The 20,000-nt window shown below is 54.5% G+C and overlaps 4 protein-coding genes across 4 annotated transcripts in view; 2 read left to right on the top strand and 2 right to left on the bottom strand.

The window, feature by feature from the left end:
- The window catches only part of PTSG_11964 (ubiquitin carboxyl-terminal hydrolase 12), a gene marked incomplete at both ends in the record, with an annotated part of 8,839 nt that extends 2,663 nt beyond the window's left edge, over positions 1 to 6,176 (top strand). Inside the window, 16 exons of the mRNA XM_004995621.1 lie at positions 1 to 73; positions 358 to 479; positions 631 to 771; positions 999 to 1,090; positions 1,323 to 1,368; positions 2,413 to 2,495; positions 2,752 to 2,903; positions 3,103 to 3,189; positions 3,510 to 3,712; positions 3,886 to 3,962; positions 4,273 to 4,356; positions 4,626 to 4,758; positions 5,057 to 5,200; positions 5,317 to 5,382; positions 5,645 to 5,847; positions 6,104 to 6,176. The exon at positions 1 to 73 is cut by the window's left edge and continues 66 nt beyond it. Of these exons, the coding sequence (XP_004995678.1) occupies positions 1 to 73; positions 358 to 479; positions 631 to 771; positions 999 to 1,090; positions 1,323 to 1,368; positions 2,413 to 2,495; positions 2,752 to 2,903; positions 3,103 to 3,189; positions 3,510 to 3,712; positions 3,886 to 3,962; positions 4,273 to 4,356; positions 4,626 to 4,758; positions 5,057 to 5,200; positions 5,317 to 5,382; positions 5,645 to 5,847; positions 6,104 to 6,176 (1,779 nt within the window). The remainder of the gene's footprint in view (positions 74 to 357; positions 480 to 630; positions 772 to 998; positions 1,091 to 1,322; positions 1,369 to 2,412; positions 2,496 to 2,751; positions 2,904 to 3,102; positions 3,190 to 3,509; positions 3,713 to 3,885; positions 3,963 to 4,272; positions 4,357 to 4,625; positions 4,759 to 5,056; positions 5,201 to 5,316; positions 5,383 to 5,644; positions 5,848 to 6,103) is intronic.
- An 811-nt stretch (positions 6,177 to 6,987) lies between these two features.
- On the bottom strand, positions 6,988 to 9,037 carry PTSG_03087 (uncharacterized protein; the record flags this gene model as incomplete). Its single annotated transcript, XM_004995620.1, has 5 exons — positions 6,988 to 7,395; positions 7,620 to 7,712; positions 7,959 to 8,083; positions 8,489 to 8,731; positions 8,959 to 9,037. 5 exons carry the CDS (start codon positions 9,035 to 9,037, stop codon positions 6,988 to 6,990), a joined length of 948 nt encoding a protein of 315 aa, XP_004995677.1.
- Positions 9,038 to 9,060: 23 nt separating this feature from the next.
- PTSG_03086 (uncharacterized protein) lies at positions 9,061 to 15,665 on the top strand. The gene is made up of 13 exons (XM_004995619.1): positions 9,061 to 9,091; positions 9,267 to 9,680; positions 10,062 to 10,900; positions 11,177 to 11,252; positions 11,524 to 11,597; positions 11,849 to 11,933; positions 12,254 to 12,388; positions 12,773 to 13,011; positions 13,203 to 13,334; positions 13,523 to 13,616; positions 13,831 to 13,918; positions 14,153 to 14,559; positions 14,852 to 15,665. The coding sequence occupies exons 2-13, from the start codon at positions 9,552 to 9,554 to the stop codon at positions 15,287 to 15,289; spliced, it is 2,736 nt and encodes a 911-aa protein (XP_004995676.1). The 5' UTR covers positions 9,061 to 9,091; positions 9,267 to 9,551; the 3' UTR covers positions 15,290 to 15,665.
- Positions 15,666 to 15,681: 16 nt separating this feature from the next.
- The window catches only part of PTSG_03085 (uncharacterized protein), an 8,291-nt gene continuing 3,972 nt past the window's right edge, over positions 15,682 to 20,000 (bottom strand). Inside the window, exons 8-20 of the mRNA XM_004995618.1 lie at positions 19,646 to 19,783; positions 19,409 to 19,501; positions 19,055 to 19,137; positions 18,769 to 18,838; positions 18,289 to 18,597; positions 18,064 to 18,156; positions 17,869 to 17,931; positions 17,523 to 17,617; positions 17,286 to 17,367; positions 16,936 to 17,062; positions 16,491 to 16,677; positions 16,058 to 16,150; positions 15,682 to 15,871 (exon numbers count right to left, since the gene is read on the bottom strand). Coding sequence (XP_004995675.1) covers positions 15,766 to 15,871; positions 16,058 to 16,150; positions 16,491 to 16,677; positions 16,936 to 17,062; positions 17,286 to 17,367; positions 17,523 to 17,617; positions 17,869 to 17,931; positions 18,064 to 18,156; positions 18,289 to 18,597; positions 18,769 to 18,838; positions 19,055 to 19,137; positions 19,409 to 19,501; positions 19,646 to 19,783 — 1,539 coding nt within the window. The 3' untranslated portion in view covers positions 15,682 to 15,765. The remainder of the gene's footprint in view (positions 15,872 to 16,057; positions 16,151 to 16,490; positions 16,678 to 16,935; positions 17,063 to 17,285; positions 17,368 to 17,522; positions 17,618 to 17,868; positions 17,932 to 18,063; positions 18,157 to 18,288; positions 18,598 to 18,768; positions 18,839 to 19,054; positions 19,138 to 19,408; positions 19,502 to 19,645; positions 19,784 to 20,000) is intronic.

Raw genomic sequence — 20,000 nt, 5'->3', positions numbered from 1 at the left:
AAAACGCAGCTGGTGCGCGATGAGGCGAAACCAGAGGCAGTCCATGTTGGCAGCCAGGACGATAAGGCCCCAGGTGACATGGCAATGATGATGATGATGATGATGATGATGATGATGTGTTGATGGACGTGGTGATGGTGGTGTTGATGTGGGTGTTTGGTCGTGACGTGAACTCTCATCGCCTCTCTGCAGACATTACGCATGCACACACACACACACACACACAAACTCACACAAAAACACACATGCACACACACACACACACACCGTTACATACATTCACAAACTCACACAAAAACACACACGCACACACACACACACACACACACACTGCTGCTGCTGCTGCTGCTGTGTCAGGGCGCGCGGGCGGAACGGAGCAGCTGCTGTCACGGTTGCCGCCAGCAGTTGTTGTGAACGGCGTCGTGGTCGACATTCGCGGGGCCGTGCAGTCCCATATTGGAGCAGCCGACAGCACCAAGGTTGGATGAGAGTTATTGGGTTGGATTGAGGTGGGAAGGGCCCTTGACCCTCCTCTTGAGTTTGCCAACACACACACACACACACACACACACACACACACACACACACACACACACACACACACACACACATATATTCACATGCTGACAGAAGCCGGGCCAGCGCGGGGGCGTTGAGCTGGTTGGAACGCCTGTTGCCACGCTTCTGCGGCAACACGCGGACGCAATCACCAACGGCACAGCGCCGCCAGCCGAACGCCCGCACACGCCGCTCGACATTGCAACCATACAGGTGATGCTGCGTGGTGTCTGGTGTGTGTGTGTGCATGTTTGGGCGCAGTGTTGATGCGCTCTTGCGTCGTGCTCTGTCCTCAACAGCAAACACACACACACACACACACACACGCACCACAGCAAGCACACACACACACACACACACACACACACACAGACTCTCACTTTCCCCCATGCACTTGTGTGTTGCCACCCATCCGGTCGTTGTTGTTGGCGTTGTGGCAGGTGCGTCTGGTTGGAAGTGCTCGGCGCCTGATGCTGAAGATGCGTTATCGAGACACCGTTGCTGACGTGCGCCGGCAGATCTCAAAGCACGAGTACGTTGCTGCTGCTGCTGCTGCTGCTGCTGTGGCCGTGGTGGTGATATGTGGCAATGCGTGGTGATATGTGGCTTGTAGCGATCGTGGGAGTGGTGGTGTGATTGGCAGTGTTTGCGCACCGCGGAGTGAATTGTTCGAGCATCAGTTCTAAGTGCTGTTCATGAGCTTATGTGTGTGTGTGTACGTGTGTTTGTGAATGTGTGGTGATTGTCTGCTGTCTGCCTTGCAGCCCTTCGTTGACGAACTTCCGCCTCGTTCGCGCATACCCGAAGCTGGTAAGCACACCACTTGCACACACAGACAGGCAGACACACAGACAGATAGACAGACACACAGACAGACAGACACGCACACACACATACAGAAACAGACACGTCCACGCACACATACCCCACCCCAATTCCAGTACACAGCTCATTATGTCCATGTGTGTGCGTGTGCCAGGTGCTGAAAGATGACTCAGCGACACTCGAAGAGCTACAACTCATTCCCACAGCCACACTCCACCTCTCCTTCCACAAGCACGCCTGACATGGGAGATAGAGAGAGGCGACTTGCCATTTTATTGTTGTTGTTGTTGTTGTTGTTGTTGTTGTTGTTGTTGTTGTTGTTGTTGTTGTTGTTGTTGTTGTTGTTGTTGTTGTTGTTGTTGTTGTTGTTGTTGCTCGACTTGCTGTGCCTCTCCCCCTCTGTGCCGCCCATCTTCACCTCGCTCGTCACCGTGAACGCTCTCACGCCCCACCACGCCACCATCATCATCCATCATGACCGACCGACGACAGCGACATATAGAAATGTGCAAACAGCAAAGGCGGCGCACAAACAAAAACAACAAAGCCGTTGGCTGAGAACACACACACTGCTGTCCTCGCTCTCCACCCCTCCACACACCCTCCACGTATCCACCCGTCCACGCCTGACACACGCACATACCCGGGGCCCCCCACTCATTCCCATCCCCCTCCAAGCAGGAGTCGCCTGTTCTCGCCTCCGTGTGCATGGTGGTAGCCACGCAATGGGACTGCCTCACTCCAAGGAGCGATCGCGCTTGCTGCTAAGCGGCGAGGAACGGCTGCTTGGCCTTGTGAATGTGCGTGCTGGTGGTTTGCAAGAAGCCGTTGATTGACAAGTCGTGGTCCTGGTGATAGTCGTGGTGATCGCTGGGCGTTGGAGCAATCGGAACAGAGAGTTTGGGAGAGAGGGAAGAGAGGCAACCGCAGTATGGGGTGAGAGAAGTGGCTGCATTTGCTTGTCGTTTTGTGGACACTTGGCTGGTTCTTGTGACTCACCTGTGTTCTCTCCTTGGTCATTTGGGGTAGTTTGGAAACACATGCTACTGCAACTCCGTGTTGCAAGCACTCTACTTCTGCAAGCCCTTTAGACATCATGTACTCCAGTACAGGTAAAGTCATCATCGAGGGTGGCCGTGGCATTTTGTTTGTGTGTGTGTGTGTATGTGTATGTGTGTGTGTATGTGTATGTGTGTGTGTGTGTGTATGTGAGGAATGGGATGCGAATGGTTGCATCTGCTGTGAGAGCCCATTGGTCAGCATGCAGGGGTTTGCAACTGCAGCACCACATGATGCACAACCAACCTCACACCCATACCCCTGCATGTACTTGCCGCTGTAATTCCTGTGCCGCCTGCGTCACAACAGGGACAGTGGGTTCACTGCGGATGATGGAGGCAAGGACGGCAGCCGGCTGCTATCTGAGCTGGCGGCCCTCTTCCACAGCATTGCGCACGGAAAGAAGAAGACCGGCACCATATCACCAAAGCGGTTTTACCAGCAACTCAAGGCAGAGAACGGTGCGCATGCATGTGTGTGCGCACGGGTGCACGTGTTTGTGTGTGTTTGCGTGTGTTTGCGTGTGCATGTGTACATACAAGTGGGTACATGGGTGCATGTGTGCGCACGTGTGCACACGTTCGTTTCGGTTGACGCAATCCGTCGTGGTGTCCGTGACACGACTCTGACTTCCCCTGTGCTTTGGTACTTTGGTATCAGAGCTGTTTCGGTCCAACATGCAGCAAGATGCACAGGAACTGCTCAACTTCCTTCTCAACACAATTGCGGAATGCGTGCAGCGACAAGGTGTGTGAAGCAATTTTCACCATCGCATCAGCACACCATGTGGCATCGCCTTATTCGTTGTACCTTAACTTGCGTTTTGTCTTCACACACACACACACACTCTCTCTCTCTCCTCTGTTCCTCTCTCCCCATCTCAATATCTCCTCTGTTCCTCTCTCCCCCTCTCCCACTTCTCCCCCCCCCCACACACACACACTTACACACTCACACACACACACACACACACACACACACACACACACACACACACACACACACACACACACACACACACACACACACACACACACACGCTCACACCGCACAACCCATCATTGCAGAGACGGTGGTGGTCAAAGCGCGCAGCAGCAAAGGGCGGCGTGGGTCGTCCAGTCCAGCGTCCACCATCTCCTCCGGCACCACCCGTAGCGCCGTGTCGGCAACGTCGTCGTCGTCGTCGTCGTCACAGGAGAACAAGACATGGGTGCACGATATCTTTGAGGGCGTGCTGTCCAGCGAAACGCGGTGTCTATCGTGCGAAACGGTCAGCCCCAACACCGATGCTGGTGGTGGTGGTGGTGGTGGTGGTGGTGGTGGTGGTCGATGAGGAGGAGGAACAGCTGCATGTTATCCGCAATCACAGCACACACACACACACACACATCACGCATACTTACATCCGCACTCCCTTATCCCCCTGCATGCGATGCACTTCAGGTTCGCACGCGTGACGAGTGTTTCCTTGATCTCTCGCTCGACATTGATCGCGATTGCTCCATCAGCAGCTGTCTCAGGTCCGGCAGGCCGTGCTGGTGCTGATGATGGTGGCTTGATGGCGTGATGATGATGATGATGGCGATGATGGTGATGATTGTGGTGGAGGATTGCGGGCTTCTCTTTGGCGCGTGTTTTGTTGTGCTGTGTAGGGGAGCATGTATTTATCCATCCCGTTTCATCGCGCACACGCGGCTCTGCAATCAGCACCACCACAAGTGACCACTTGCTCATCATTCCCCACGCCCACGCCCCTCACTCCTCCTCTCCACTTTTACCACCCTTACACCCCTAACCCGTGTCTTTCCGTTGCCGTCCACCGCTACACAGGAGTTTCTCCAACACGGAGACGCTGAGTGCGGACTCAAAATACTTTTGCGAAACATGCTGCAGCAAACAGGAGGCACAGAAACGGTGCGTACTTGTGATGTGATCACATGCATCTATATCCAGCTATGTATCTGTGCGTGTGTGTGTGTGTACCTTTGGTCTATTCTCCCGACTTTTCCTTCCACGCTTCTCTCTCTCTCTCTCTCTGTCTCTCTCTCTCTCTCTGTCTGTCTGTCTCTCTCTCTCTCTCGTTTCCTGCACTCCGCTCTGTTCGCCTTTGTCGCGGTGCCAATTCCGTCCGTACACCATCGTCACCACCACCACCACAACCACCACATTCGCTGCCATCTTAGAATGCGCGTGAAACGGATGCCAAACGTGCTGGCCATTCACCTGAAACGTTTCAAATACGTGGAGCGCATGCAACAGTTTACAAAACTCGACCATCGCGTTGTGTTTCCGAAAGAGCTCAGACTCTTCAATGCGGTCTGTCAACAGCCGTCATCGTGCTGATGTGAACGTGGCAGCGGAGTGGAAGCGTACATGCGTGTGTGTGTGTGTGTGTGTGTGTGTGTGTGTGTGTGTGTGTGCTCGTGTGTGTGTGTGCGCTCGTGTGTGTGCGCGTGTGTGTGTGTGTGTGCTCGTGTGTGTGTGCTCGTGTGTATGTGTGTGTGTGAGCTGCGACTGCGTGTTGACTGTGGTCCGTGTCCATGAAAGTTCGGGCATGCTTCACCATCCATCTCACTGCTGCCACCATGTGTGTTGTGTCTCGTGTGCTGTGTAGACGGAGGCAGCAGAGGAGGAGGACCGCATTTACGATTTGTTTGCGTTTGTGGTTCACATTGGGTCACGCCCATCGCGTGGCCATTACATCACCATTGTTCGCTCCAACGGAAACTGGGTCCTCTTTGACGATGACATTGTTGATGTGAGTGCATGTCCCTTGGATAATCATGCTTGCTTGCTGATGAGTGCGTGTGTGTATGTGTGTGTGTGTGAGTGCAAGCCACAGCCGACTCATGTTGACGCCCGCGACCATCTCAGGTGATGACGGACGATGAACTTCAGCTGTTCTTCGGGCGAACGGCGACACAGTGCTCCTACGGGCAGGTGAGGCGGCCACGGAAGTTGTGGTGGTGGCGGCGGTGATGTGCAAACGCAGTCACACACACTCACACTCGCACACACACACTCACACTCACACACTCACACTCATTTTCTCCCTCACGCTCGTGCACACTCTCACTCACATTCTCACTCACACTGATTCACACACTCACTCACATACACACACACACGCGCGCGCACACGCACACACACACACACGCACACACACACACGCACACACACACACACAACATGCGCCTTGTAGACGCACCCGTTGGAGACGGCGTACATTCTGTTCTACGAGACGCGCGGACTGGAGTGTGGACAGGCACTGCCACCAACAGCGCTCCTGCGCAGACACACACACAACGCAACCCCGACCAGCGCGGATGGCGATGGTGGCGGTGGCGGTGGCGGTGGCGGTGGCAAGCGGAAAGGGAGGAGGCGACTGCTCTCTGCAACACCGAGGTGAGATGTCATCCTGGCTGCAGAGACGTTGAAGAAGGGGCAATGGGCGTGTGTGTGTGTGTGTGTGTGTGTGTGTGTGTGTGTGTGTGTGTGTGTGTGTGTCTGTGTGTCTGTGTGTCTGTGTGCGTGCGTGTGTGTCTGTGTGCGTGCGTGCGTGTGTGTGTGTGTTGGCGTGCAATGTGAACCCCTTGCTCTGCCGCGTGCCTCACATTGCTCGGCGTCCCCCCACGCCACGACCCTGCCTGGATTCATTCAGTGCCATGAGCGAGAGCGGAACAGCTGCATCGGCGCCTCCATCGCCGCGAAAGGGCAGCACTGTCCGCTCATAGTAGGACAAGTTTGGACACACGCACACACAGAGAGTCATGCACACGCAGCCTCTACGCACACGTCTAAACATCCACACACTGTCACACACACATCTGAAACGTGAGCTGTTTTCACCGAATATGCGCGTGCTCTCTCTATCTCTCTCTGTGCCGTGTGAGCAGGTGTGTCCGCTTGGGTTTGTTACCTTTCACCCCCGCCCAACTTTTCGGTGCTCTTGTGACCTCCGTGGTTGTTCTTCTATACTGTGCCCGCGCTGTTATCATGCCACACCCGTCATGGTGTTTTGTGGACCTGTGTGACTCTTGGCAGCCATGCATCTTGTCTGTTTGTTACATTATGATGCAATCTCTTCTTGCGCGTACTCGCACCATGTTCCTCCTCGCATCACGCACACACACACACGCACACACACACACACACACACACACACACTCACTCTCTCTCTCTTTCTTCATGCGCATATGCAACACGTGTTCTCGATCCGCTGCTGTGGCCACCCTGTGCATCCTGTATATGTATAAACGAACCATCCATTATGATGACAATGAACGCCATCGCACGAGACAGAGACGTCAAAGCTGAAGGGACGGAAGGGGGGGGGGTAGAGGGAGGAGGAGGGGTACGTCGATCGATGGTGATTGAGTGACAGCTCGTGTCGACACCACCGAACTTTCACGCCTGGCATCAACAGCACCAGGTAAACACACGCAAAGAACACACACACACACACACACACACACACACACACAAAGAACACACACACACAAACATACACACACACACAGACACACACACATACACGCACACATATCAGTGTGGCCTCCTGCCATGGCGGCGATCAGCGCTGCCGCTCGTCTTCACATCAAACGCGTCGTCCTCCATTGCCCGCTGCAATATGGCTGCAATCCGCTGTGGATCCAACTCTCGCTCTAACAGCGCAAGCTGCTCTGCTTCCTCCTCAGCCGTCAGCCCACCACGTCCACCATCGCCACCACCACCACCATCAGCGCTTGTTTCATCCTCCTCCCCACTCTGCACGCGTGCAATTGCCGATGAGAGGGCGTCTTGCATCATGCTCATGTCGCTGCCGACGGTGACAAAGTCAAACGCCACGCCAGTACCCTTCTCCAGCTTGTGCAGTGCGTGTGCGTGTGTGCAGTGGACCCCGACCGGTTTGCCTGCAGCCTGGCATGTTGCGGCAATGTGCTGTATTGCCTCCTGCACGCACGCACGCGCGTGATGGTTGAGGAGGGGAGTGGGGGTTGGTTGGTTGTTTGGTTGAGATATGGTGAGAGCGACAGACAGGTGGAATGGCGAGACGATAAAGGCAAAACAGAATGGCACACACACACAAACGTTCTCATGCACAGAGAGGCACACATTTTCACGCATGAATGCGTCAACACCAACAGACACACATACACCCACCCGCACATACGTACCTGCACTTGTTTGTTATCCTTTGGCGGAGAGGCAGTGCCTGTGATGGAGAAGGAGAGGTCTGTGGGTCCAATGTAGATGGCATCAAGTTCCGTCTGTGGACGATAGCGCAGTGTTGAAGGAATGGCATTAGCACACACATAAAGACGCACACAAAGACTCACACAAAAGCCATGAAGTTTGTTAGGGGGGGGGGCATTGGTGTGTTCGTTCGGTGCGTGTAAATGTGTGTGTGTGTGTTTGTGTGTTTGTGTGTTTGTGTGTGTGTGTGTGTGTGTGTGTGTGTGTGTGTGTGTGTGTGTGTGCGTGCAGCTTCACAAGCAGTGCCTCGCTCTACTCACCTTTGCGATGTCTGTGATGGCGTCCACGCCAAACTTGTTTTCAATCATGCCGATGTGCGTGATGGCCTGGTTTCTGATGGTGAACGGAGGGCGGGACGCAGGCAGCGGTCCCCACGAGCGGAATCCTGGCACAGCAATGACAGCACAGCACAATGAAGTAGTCAGGAGGACGAGGTAGCTCCGCATTCAACACACAACCGTGTGGCCATGTGTCTGTCTCCTGCACAAAAGCAGGGCGCGTAGTTTCACACACACGCACACACACACACACAACAACAACAACAGCAACAACAACAACAACAACAACAACAACAACAACAACAACAACAACAACAACAACAACAACAACAACTTAAACAACAACAACAACAACAACAACAACAACAACAACAACAACAACAACAACAACAACAACAACAACAACAACAACAACAACAACAACAACAACAACAACAACAACAACAACAACAACTTAAACAACAACAACAACTTAAACAACAACAACAACTTAAACAACAACAACAACTCACCATCGGGTGGGTATCTGGCTGCGTCTGCGATGGCTTGGGCGTGATCTGCGGTGCTCACGCCCGGGACGACGACGGCGCTGCTTCCCAGGTCGAGGGCGCGGCCCAGGGTAGCCATATCGCCAGGATCAAGCACGCGCGTGATGCAAGGCAGTCCGTTGCCGTTGACGCTGTTGACGAGCGCGGCAAGTCCGTTCATGCTTGCAGCGCCATGTTGCAGATCCACCAAGCAGAACGACAGCCCAGCTGTCGAGTGCACACGCGCCACCATGTGTGCGTGTGCGTGTGATTTGCATTGTGTGATTGTGTGATGTGCAGTGTGTGTGTGTGAGTGGTGTAGTTAAAAGGATAAGGTGAAGTCATGTCACACACACAGACGTACACACACAGACATACACACATAGACACAGACAAATACACAGACACACACAGACACACATTCACACACCCGTATGCACAGACAGAGCACTGACGTGAGGCAGAGACAGCACGAGCCAGCGTCGAACACGACCCCAGCAGCAGGGTGCCTGTCGCTCTTGTCACGCCAGCCATGCTGATTTTCAGTGGAAATTATGCACAAATTCTCCCTAACCGCAGCGCTTTTGGGTGTGTTGCTTGTTGTTGGTGAGGTGGACGATGGATGGATGCTTGATGGATGGATGGATGCGGGCTGATGTGCATGTTGCTTGCTTCGCATGTGTTGGTGCTGGCTGGGATCGCAGTCACGCACGCACTCACCTGCATGTCTTTGGGCTTGGGTCATCGTCACACATGTACAAAGCATACAGATATTGCAAGGCTCTTCTGGCGTGGGTGCTCCAACTACTTCTTCTTCGACAGGCTTTGAGAGACTTTGAGCAGCTGCTATTTTTGTCCCAGCTTCCCTCCTCCGTCTGGGCCTTGTTGCCGTTCGACCAGCTCTTCCTTGTTCCACCGCCCACGCTTGTGCTTGCTTTCCAAGCACGCCTGTCCAGTGTTCCGTCTTTGTTCCTCTTGTTTCTGTGGAGTTGTGTGAGCAGCCGAGCCGGCGGCCGGCCCATTGCTAGTCGTTTGGTGGCGTGTCGCCATGGACAGTGCCACACCTGGTGCATACGTGTGCACCCCGAGCGCAGCAGGCCAAGATGGCCAGCAAGTATGGATCCTGCGCGTCAAAGGCACACGGTCCATCTACGAAGAGCGAGTGCAGCGCGCATTGGTGAGTCATCGGCAGGGCCGCAGTTTACGTCCATTCGTTTGTGCGTGCTGTTGGAACTGATGATGCCTCAAGCGGTGGGGCGCGGGGGGTGTAGAAGGGGTCAAAGCAGGCAATTTACGCCAGAGACAGACAGGCACAGGCACATACGCACAGACACACACGTACATAGCAGACGTCGTTTGTGGCTCATCGCGTGTACCATTTTGATTTCATCTCTCACACACACAACACATCCCACTTCTTGTTCCTCACACACACACACACAACATTTCTCTCTCTCTCTCTCTCTCTCTCTCTCTCTCTCTCTCTCTCTCTCTCTCTCTCTCTTTCACACACACACACATATATTCTCTCTCTCTCTCTGTCCTTGCTTCCTTGCAGGGGGATTTGTTCTACATGCCTGCCATGGATGCATACGCAAGCAGCTTCGAGGACTTGGCAAAGCAACTGCTTAGTTCACATGGCGATGATCAGGCAAAGACAAACGTGCACCAACACCATCGCCAACAGCAACGTGCTGGCAGCGGCACGCACAGTCGCAGCAGCAACAGCCACAGCAACACACCAAGCGCACGGAGCAGTGCACAGCAAGGCTCGCCACCACCACTTCCATCGGTTGCCCAGCCCTCCTCCGCCTCATCAGCGTCATCTCCATGGTCACAGGCACCACGGCCACACCACGCCCCTGTTCCCACCACATACACATGCCCGCTGTGCCAGGCTACGTTCACTGTCCTGAAGGAGGCTGAGGTGCACTCGAGCGCGTGTCAGGGCAGCGGCTCGCACGTGCCGCCATCGCCGCCGCCGCCACCACGCGACACATCGACAGGACCAGCAACGCCGCAGGCACGCGCGGCCAGCAGTGCGAGCAGTGCCACCACCGCCGCCACCACCAGCACCAGCCATCTTGATGTGCCGCCACCGCCGCCATCAACAACGACGTCGCCCGCCGCGGCGTTAGCACCATCATCATCATCACCATCATCGTCGCCACCGGCACACACGCGCGTTGGTGGCGAGCAGGGCACCACCCCATATGGCACACCATCATCACAACAGCAGCGGCAGCAGCGACCGCGTGTTGTCAACGAGTGCACGCACACGCACGTGCTGTGGTTGCATGATAGGGAGACAAACGAAGGAAAGCTGGAGCGTGTTGTTCGGGAATGCACTGCAACGGGGCGAGCATACGTGGATCACGCCTTCCCACCGTCAGACAAGTGAGTCAGATAGCAGGAGAAGGGTGACGGGACGGAGAGAGAGAGAGAGAGAGAGAGAGAGAGAGAGAGAGAGAGAGAGAGAGAGGCGGGGAGGGAAGGGTCGAAGAAGCTGTGGTATATTGGTGGCCGAGGCACTGGACATGTGAAGGCGCATTTCTGACGGAACGGAAGGCGTTGGTGCTTGCACGTGCTCACATCCTCCGTTTGTGTGTGTGTGTGTGTGTGTGTGTGTGTGTGTGTGTGTGTGTGCGTGTGTGTGTGTGTGTGTGTTTGCAGGTCGATATCGGGGTCTCTCCGCACAGCGCAGGAGATTCGGTGGAAGCGGCTGCTTGAGTTTGAGCGGCGCCAAGAGGTGCGGCGGCCATGCGATGATGACAGCGGTGGCAATGGCGTGAGGACGCGTTGTATGCTTGTGACTGTTTGCTCGTCATACCGGTGATGGGGTTTGGGTCTCTGAGCACATGTTGTTTCCAACACTTGTTCCCCGCCTTCATTCGCCGCCATCGTCTCACGTGCATCATCTTCATCCGCGATCAACGCTTGTGTGTGTGTGTGTGTGTGTGTGTGTGTGTGTGTGTGTGTGTGTGTGTGTGTGTGTGTTAATGTGTGTTGGCATGTGTCAGCCGCTGGTGGTACATGATCGCCCGGCGCCCCTCGACGTCGTCCAGGGACAAATTGGAAACTGCTGGTTCATCAGGTCTGCCAGTGGTGTTGCGATAGTCGTGATGGCGAGACTGTTGTCATTGTTGTTGTGGTGTTGTGGTGGTGTTGGTACCGCCTTGGTCGAGGTCACTGTCGCTACCACGAGTGCGGCCTGACGTGTGCGAATGCACACCTCCTCGCCTCGCCCCCTCCACCCGCCAGTCCATGCGCATGGCATGACCACCACACAATCTCACAGCCTGTGCATGTGTGTGTGTGTGTATGTTCGCTGTATCATTACTGTAGTGCGCTGTCGGTGTTGGCGGAGCGTGAGGAGCTTGTACGAAACCTCTTCTTCACGCAGAACACCTCCCCATTCGGTGTCTACCAGGTACTCTGCCTATGTTCTGTAGTGTTTAGGAGTTGATGGCATGTCTTTTCTGTCTGTATGTGTGTGTGCGTGTGTGTGTGTGCGTGATACTTGAGCGTGAACGTGGCCTTATTGTTCATTGTTGTCATCACACCCCCATCTTGTCACGCCTCTCTCCCCTCGCTAGTGTGATGCATGCCCCCATTCTATCTTACCATCGCCACCATCACCGCCACCATCATGATCGTCACCATCACCACCACCATCATGATCGTCATCACCGCCACCACCATCATGATCGTCATCACCGCCACCACCATCATGATCGTCATCACCGCCAGGTTCGGCTGTGCAAAGACGGAGAGTGGACGGTGGTGCTTGTGGACGACTACGTGCCCTGCGACGCCAACAACCGCCTCCTCTACTCGAGTTTCTCCCGCAACCAAATCTGGGCGCCGCTGGTTGAGAAGGCCATGGTGCGAACACATCCTGCTCTCATCGTCTTGTTTGCCGCAGCGCGTCCTCTCGCTCTCGCTGTTCATGCTTGCGCCTGTTGGGATTTGTCTGCTGCACCCGCACCTGCATTCACTGGTGCACATGAGGACGCACACGTGCGCGTCATTTCTGATGGCACTTGCTGCTCCATCCATGTGCCACTTGCTGCAACTTGTCCCCCATCTCCCCCCCCCCCCTCACATCATGCTTTCACACACACACACACACACACACACGCACACACACACGCACGCACACACACGCACGCACGCACGCACGCACGCACACACACGCATGCACGCACGCACACACGCACACACACACACACATCCCATTGCATGCGCACACCACCGCCTCCATGGCAGGCGAAATTGCACGGGAGCTACCAAGCGCTGGCAGCAGGCAGCATGTGTGAAGGGTTCAGCACACTCACGGGTGCGCCATGCGTGACCATCAACTTGCAAGCAGACATGGTCGACGAGGCAGACACGTGGACGCGTGTCAGCAGCTGCTTCGACGCCAACTACCTGATGGGGGCGAGCATTGACGGCAACGCAGACCCCGCCGTTGCAGCACGATACAGAGCTGCGGGACTCACCATGGGGTGAGCCAATATACATATGCACACACAACTTGTGCTGTTGCTGGTCGTGTGTTTATCTTTGCATGTTAACCTTCGCATGTTTCGCATCACGCCAGCAACAACACATTGATCATGCCTTTCTGTGCTCCCTTTATCACCACCCCTGCTGCTGCCGCCAAGTCACCACCACCACCATCACCGTGTCGTTGCAGCCACGCGTACTCGATCCTGCGCGTGTGTCAGGTTGGCGGCCACCGGCTGATTCAGTTCCGCAATCCAACGGCGTCCATGTCGTGGCGCGGGCCCTGGGCTGACGACTCGCCCACATGGACACACGAGCTCAGGTGCGACGCTGATGCCGCTGCTGTGATTTGCTGTATGTGGTGGTTGCCGTTGCGGTGGTGATTGTGGTTGTTGTGGTGTGCATGCGCGCTTTCTTGTTTGCGTTGTGCTGCTTTGATTGTTGCCCGTACTGTTGAATATGCGTTGCTGACACAACGGCTGCGGTGACGGCGGCTGGTGCGGCAAGCAGGCTGCTGTTGGCGCCGGGGGACAATGCGCACGGGATCTTCTGGATGGCATGGGAGGACGTGCTGCAGTACTTCACCGCAATCGACATCTGCAAGGTCCGCACAACGCGTGGGAGATGCGGAGAAGGAGGAGGCAGAGAGGTGGACACACATACACACACACACACCTACACACAGACACAGGCACACACGCACACACATACACACACACACACACACACACACACACACACACACACACACACACAGGATATGGCCACGCACTCACCAGCAGCTACACGAACCCAAACCCACTGTCTCTCACTTTCAGGTTCGCGATGACTGGTACGAGGCGCGGGCGAGCGGCTATTTCGCATCCAATCCAACCGACGAAACGACGGGATTCCTCGTCACGCTCGGTGCGTGCTCATGTGTATGTGTGTGTATGTGTGTGCGTGTATGATTATGTGTTTATGTGTTTATGTGTGTTTATGTGTGTTTATGTGTGTGTGTGTTTGTGTGTATGTGCAAGCAAATGATGGCAGACCTACACCTTCACCCACCATCGCTCAAATACCCCCTTCCCCACCAAAAGTCATTCGCTCACCCGTCATCAACACTCATCCACCACGTGCACACGCCCAAACCTTCAGAGGATGCTGTGATTCTGCAGATATCACTGTTCCAGAGCGGGCTGCGCGCTGCGACGGACGTGTATGAGACGCAAGACATGGGGCTGATGGTGTTTCGTCTCAACGACGCTGCCGGGGGCCTGCGTATGGCGCAGGTTGTCACGGGCACCAACAGGACCGTTGACACGCGTCACTGCTGCGAGACGTCTGTGCTGTCGCCCGGGCGCTATTTTGTTGTGCCGTACTCGCTGAATTGCCTGCACTCGCGCGCGCCGCCGCGCCGGTTCATTGTGAGCGTGCATGCGGGGAAGCATGTGACGCTGCGGCCCCAGCAGATCTCGGCAGTGGACTATGGGCAGTGCCTTCTCAAGCTTATTCGGCACTTTGGCGAGAAGACGGAGTTTGTGGACAACATGTGGTTCTACAACGTGAGTGGGGACATGGTGGGCATCGTCGCATACACATGCACACGCGCGCGCGCACGCGGTCGTACTTGTGCTTGTACTCGCCGTCCAACGCTATCTTCCACATGCGCACACTGAATGCTTTATTTATATGTGCTCGTTCAATCTTCTTTCGATCAGATGACTCACATTCTGCCCACATCACACACACACACACGCACGCACACACGCACACACACACACGCACACACACACACACACACACAGCGCGCGCGCGCACACACCCCTTTCTGCTCCTGTCCGTGCGTGAATTCAGTTCAAGTCGATGCTCGCTGTTGTGAATGCACATCCACAACAACACCTCGTGTGCTCCGTGGAAGCGAGTGACATTGTGAACATGGTGAGCTCGCGCGACATCTTCTTCGTGCAGACATGCACGTCCCCGCTGTGCCAGCAGCTGGTGGCGTGCTACACAGCCCAGGTTGCCGAGCACAGCAGTCGCATCACCTTCAACTTCAAGTTTGAAGCGCACGACCACGCGTGCGAGAACGTGCCGCCGCCGCAGCCAAACGACATGCACCACCAGCAGTACATTCCCGGGGTGGAGGCACGATACGGAGGTAGCTCATATGCGCGTGTGGCCAGCACACCCTCTGCAGCACACCACCACCAACAGCAACAACGACAGCCGCAGCAGCATCAACGACCACAGCCACAGCCACCTCAGTCACAGCAGTCGTGTACACCACAGTGACACTGTACTTTGTCCGGCGCTCCGCGTTACCTGTCTTGCTATTGCACACCGCTTTGATAAGGGACCTTGCTTTCAGTTGCTTTGTTGATGTGACAAACGAACTTGTTGTGGTTGATGTGTGCGCGAATGTTGCTGCGTGTCTGTGTGTTTGTGTGCACATTTGTTGCTGTGTGGTTGCTGTTGCTTCTTGCTCGTTGGGATAACTTATCCGTCTTGTCTGTGTTGTATTGTTGTATTGTTGTTCCATGACTGCGCTGAACAACATGTTGTTAGTGGAGATGAACCATCAAACCTGTACATTTCTCGTATTGGTTGCCTCGTGCTCTGTTGTCTTGTTACAGTTCTGACAAGTGATTAAACAGCATCATGAAATGAAGCCATCACACTTGCCCCTCCAATTCAATCAATCAAACTCAAGCGCGTTTACTGATAGTGATGCTTGTCTACCTAGCATACAAGCACAAGGGTATGCAACCTCACAGCTTTTGAATTTCTTCAAAGCAGGCGTTGCATACACGTTCACGCTTCTTGGAACTGGCGAGCTTGGCCGTGTTGCTGGAGCAGCTGTTGCAGAACACGTGCCTGCACACACACACACACACACACACACACACACACACACACACACACACACACACACACACACACACGTGAGCAGAGAAATGAGGCGTTGGAACGAGTGAGAAAGAGGAGCAAATCCAAGTGGGTTATGTGTGTATGTTGATCTTTTGTTTGTTCTTCGTCTTGCTCTTCTTCTCTGCTGCTTACCCGCACTGGCGGCAGTGGTGTCGTCGCGTCTTAATGGAGAACAGCTTGTGGCACGCCTCGCAGTTCTTCACCTCCGTGTCGTCAACCCATGACCTTGTGTGTTCGTGCGATGGAGCGTGAGCATGCGTTGGCGCGCATGAAACAAGAGAGCACACCCCGATGCAGTGGGCAGAAAACACGAACAGCCCCGAGACAACTCGCACACAGACAAAGATGGACCAACACACACACACACACACACACACACACACACACACACACACACACACACACACACACACACCGCACCACGCACACAAATACAGCCACACATACACACACACACACACACCGCACCACGCACACAAACACAGCCACACATACACACACACACACGCAGACAAAGATACACGCCCAATCATCGTATGCATGCACATTTGGGGGGGGGACACACCTCTCCTGGAAGCGGTTAAGTTGCTGCAGGACCTCTTGATAACGGGCAGTCAGCTGTTCCAGTGCTGACTGTGCATTCTTGCCGTCTTTCGTCAGCTGTTTGTTTGATTGCATCAGGCGCGACACGTCCTGCTCCAATTTCATTGCGCGTGCCAGCACCTCCTGTTTCTCTCGATTCACGTCTTGCACTGCAGCCAGGTTTCGTGTGCCCGCAACCGCAGCGGTGGTGACGGTGTGAGTGACGTGACGGCATGGCGAGCGAACACACACACACACACACACACACACACACACACACACACACAAACACACAACGGAAAGCGCGTGCACACACACACGCACAACGGAAAGCGCACACACACACACACACATGAGCGAACATACACATGAGCAAACATACATACACACACACAAATAAACATATAGACACACGCACACACGCGTACGTGTTGACTTGAGCTGGTCCTCCATGTCGACCATCTGTCTGAGTTTCGTTGCGGACTCCTGTGCCCGCCGCTCCGACGACGCGAATGTGTCTTGAAGGCGCGAGAGCTCGCTGCGCAGCTCCTCAACCTGACACACACACACACACACACATACATACACATACACACACACACATACACACACCACACGAATTGTCATGTTGAGGGTTAGGAGCACATCGGGAAGAGCGAAGACGTCAAGTGGAACAAAACTGTTTCAAAATGCAATCTGAACGTGCTAACATTACGCAAATTAAGGCCACGCTTTCGTTCCGGCCTGACATCAAGTGTGATCATGGGTCACATCGCACCTCCTGTGATCGCTCGTGTGACGCGCGCTGCAGCTCCTCTTTCATCTTCCGCTTGTCACTGCTCTCTGCGTTCAGCGCCTCCCTGTACATGCACGCAAACAAACCATAGGTGAACGTGTGTGTGTGTGTGTGTGTGTGCGTGTGTGTGTGTGTGTGTGTGTGTGTGTGTGTGTGTGTGTGTGTGTGTGTGTGTCCAAATATAGCACACCATCAGTGACAGACAGAGCGCAAACGCACCTCAAGTCATCAAGCTTCGACTGCCACTGCTGCTGTGCGGATTCGTTTCGCTTCTCCGCTGCATCCAGACGTGACGTCGCGTCGGCAACTCGAGCCTGAACATTGGCAGCGGTGGCGGTGATGAGGAAGGGAGAGAGTGTGTGTGCGTGTGTGTGAGTGTGTGAGTGTGTGAGTGTGCATGTGTGTGTGTGAGTGAGTGGGAGAGAGTGTGTGTGTGCGCACACGTGTGTATGTGTGTGAGATACAAGAAGAGGCACGGCAAGTGCCGTGGGCTCCAGCAGATCAAAGAAAAAGACATGCAAGCACAGTCTCAATGGCAATGGTGGAACTTGAAGGATGTCATCACCTGAAGTGCTTCAATTTCGTTTTGCGCCTTCATTTTCTGCGACACGAGCATCTTCTTCGTTTCCTGTGTGCAGCAAGCAATCGGATAAAGGTGTGAGCGAACCCCAATTGGCAGGTTCACACACGCACACACATGCCAACACAAACGCATACTCATAGAAACACACACACACACACACGCAGGCCAGTTGCGTACTTCCAGCATGACTTCCGCCTCCGTCTTGTCGTCCATCGCTGTTTGAGTTTCTTGCGCGCTCTCCGCCAACCGCGACTTCAACTCCTCTTTCTCCTGCAACCAAACGCATACATATGACGAAATGTGCGCGATGAACATGTGCACACCAGCAATGTCACGACGGCACGTGGTCCTTGCCTCACGCACGTGAACACACAGCACAGTGCAACACACACACACACCAACCTGTGTGAGCTGTGTCTTGTGATGGGATGTGGCCTGCAATTCGATTCGCACGGAGGAGAGCTTCTTCTCAAGTTCTGAAATCGTTTCCTTCTGTTCGTCGATTGTTGCGCGCAGCGTGGCGCATTCACCCTCCAGTTCCGCCCTTGTGGCTGCCAACGCCTCCTGTGCTTGCGTCAGGTCACCAGCAAGTTTCCCGTTTTGTTTTGATGCTTCATCGAGGTACACAAGCTGCTCCTCCAAGGACTGCTGAAGAGTTGCGCTGTGATCGCGGCTGTCCTGCAGCTGCCGCTCAAGCTTGCCCTGTGTGCTCTGTATTGTGTGTGTGTGCATGTGTGTGTGCATGTGTAAATGCAGGTGTGTGTGTTAGCGAATGAACGTGAGGCGTTGGGAGTTGCGTCTCCACTGTACGCAGTAATGGGTGAAAGTCGACGAGCACAGTCGGCAGCGTGAAGTGGTGCACAATGTGACATATGCCCCGACCCTGAGGGAGGCGATGGTCGCGTTCAGCGTCTCAATCTGCTGCTCGTATGATCTGCACATCTCACACGGCCTGTGTCGCATACAGGTGCAAACAGCGACATGTCACCACACGTGCGCACACAACCCAAACACAAACACAACCACGCACACAAACACAACCACAAACACAACCACAAGCACAAGCATGCACACACACACAACCACAAACATAAACACAGAAATAAAAGAACACCAGTAATACACACAAACACAAACACAAACGCAGGCGTGCAAAAAGGGGTCGCACATTGCCAGCTTTGCCTCGGCCTCCATGACTTTGGATTGCAGGGCCGTCATCGCCTCCTCGTGTTTCGTCAGTCGCGTCTCAACCTGCGCCCCGCAAGCGGTTCGAGATGTAAAAGTGTATGAGTACATGTGTGCGCGTGTATGTGTGCGTGTTGTCATGAAGTAGCAATGGTATGTGAGAGAGTGAGAGCGAGAGACGCACGCATTGGCAGACACAGGCACATCCACTCACACACACACATTCACACACACACAGGCACACACACACACACACACAGGCACACACACACAGGCACACACACACATTCACACATACACACAAGCACACACGGAGCGGGTGTGCATCTCCTTGCACCTCGTGTTCGAGTTTGTGTTTCTCGTCGAGTCGCGACTTCAGCGTCGCGTTCTCGCCGTCTTTCTCGTCCAGCAGCCGGATCTGCTTCTTCACCTGATGGCGGTGGTGCAAAAGGAGAAGAGCACGTGAGCAGCAGCCACCCGTGTAATACACACACACACACACACAAACACACTCAGATACACACAGATACACACACAAACACACACAGATACACACACACACGCAGAGCCACACCTTCTCTGCCAGTTTCTTTCGCTCCTTGTCAACGTTGGCCAAACGTGTTTCGAGAGCGGACCGCACAGAGTCAACTTCTGCGGACGCTGCTTCCACCTGCGCTTTGTATTCGGACAACTGGCCCAGCAGCTCTGCACGCTGGTGTTCGTGAAGCAATGAAGTTGAGCCAGCACACGACTGTGGTGAGAAACGCACGTTGCATGGTTCGAATGCATTCGTGTTTGTTTGTGTGTGTGTGTGTGTGTGTGTGTGTGTGTGTGTGTGTGTGTGTGTGTGTGTGTGTGTGTGTGTGTGTGTGTGTGTGTGTGTGTGTGTGTGTGTGTGTGTGTGTGTGTGTGTGTGTGTGTGTGTGTGT

Source organism: Salpingoeca rosetta (assembly GCF_000188695.1).
Source record: "Salpingoeca rosetta unplaced genomic scaffold supercont1.7, whole genome shotgun sequence".
NCBI classification, from domain to species: Eukaryota; class Choanoflagellata; order Craspedida; family Salpingoecidae; genus Salpingoeca; species Salpingoeca rosetta.
The sequence above is the reverse complement of the archived record's forward strand: the minus strand, read 5'-3'. Positions and strand labels throughout refer to the sequence as shown.

Bases quoted from the DNA above. Each gene is read 5' to 3' on its own strand.
- PTSG_03086 (XM_004995619.1), top strand. From the start codon at position 9,552: ATGGACAGTGCCACACCTGGTGCATACGTGTGCACCCCGAGCGCAGCA. The intron at 11,934-12,253 runs GTACTCTGCCTA...CATCACCGCCAG, and splicing joins CCCCATTCGGTGTCTACCAG to GTTCGGCTGTGCAAAGACGG. The intron at 13,335-13,522 runs GTGCGACGCTGA...TGCGGCAAGCAG, and splicing joins ACATGGACACACGAGCTCAG to GCTGCTGTTGGCGCCGGGGG.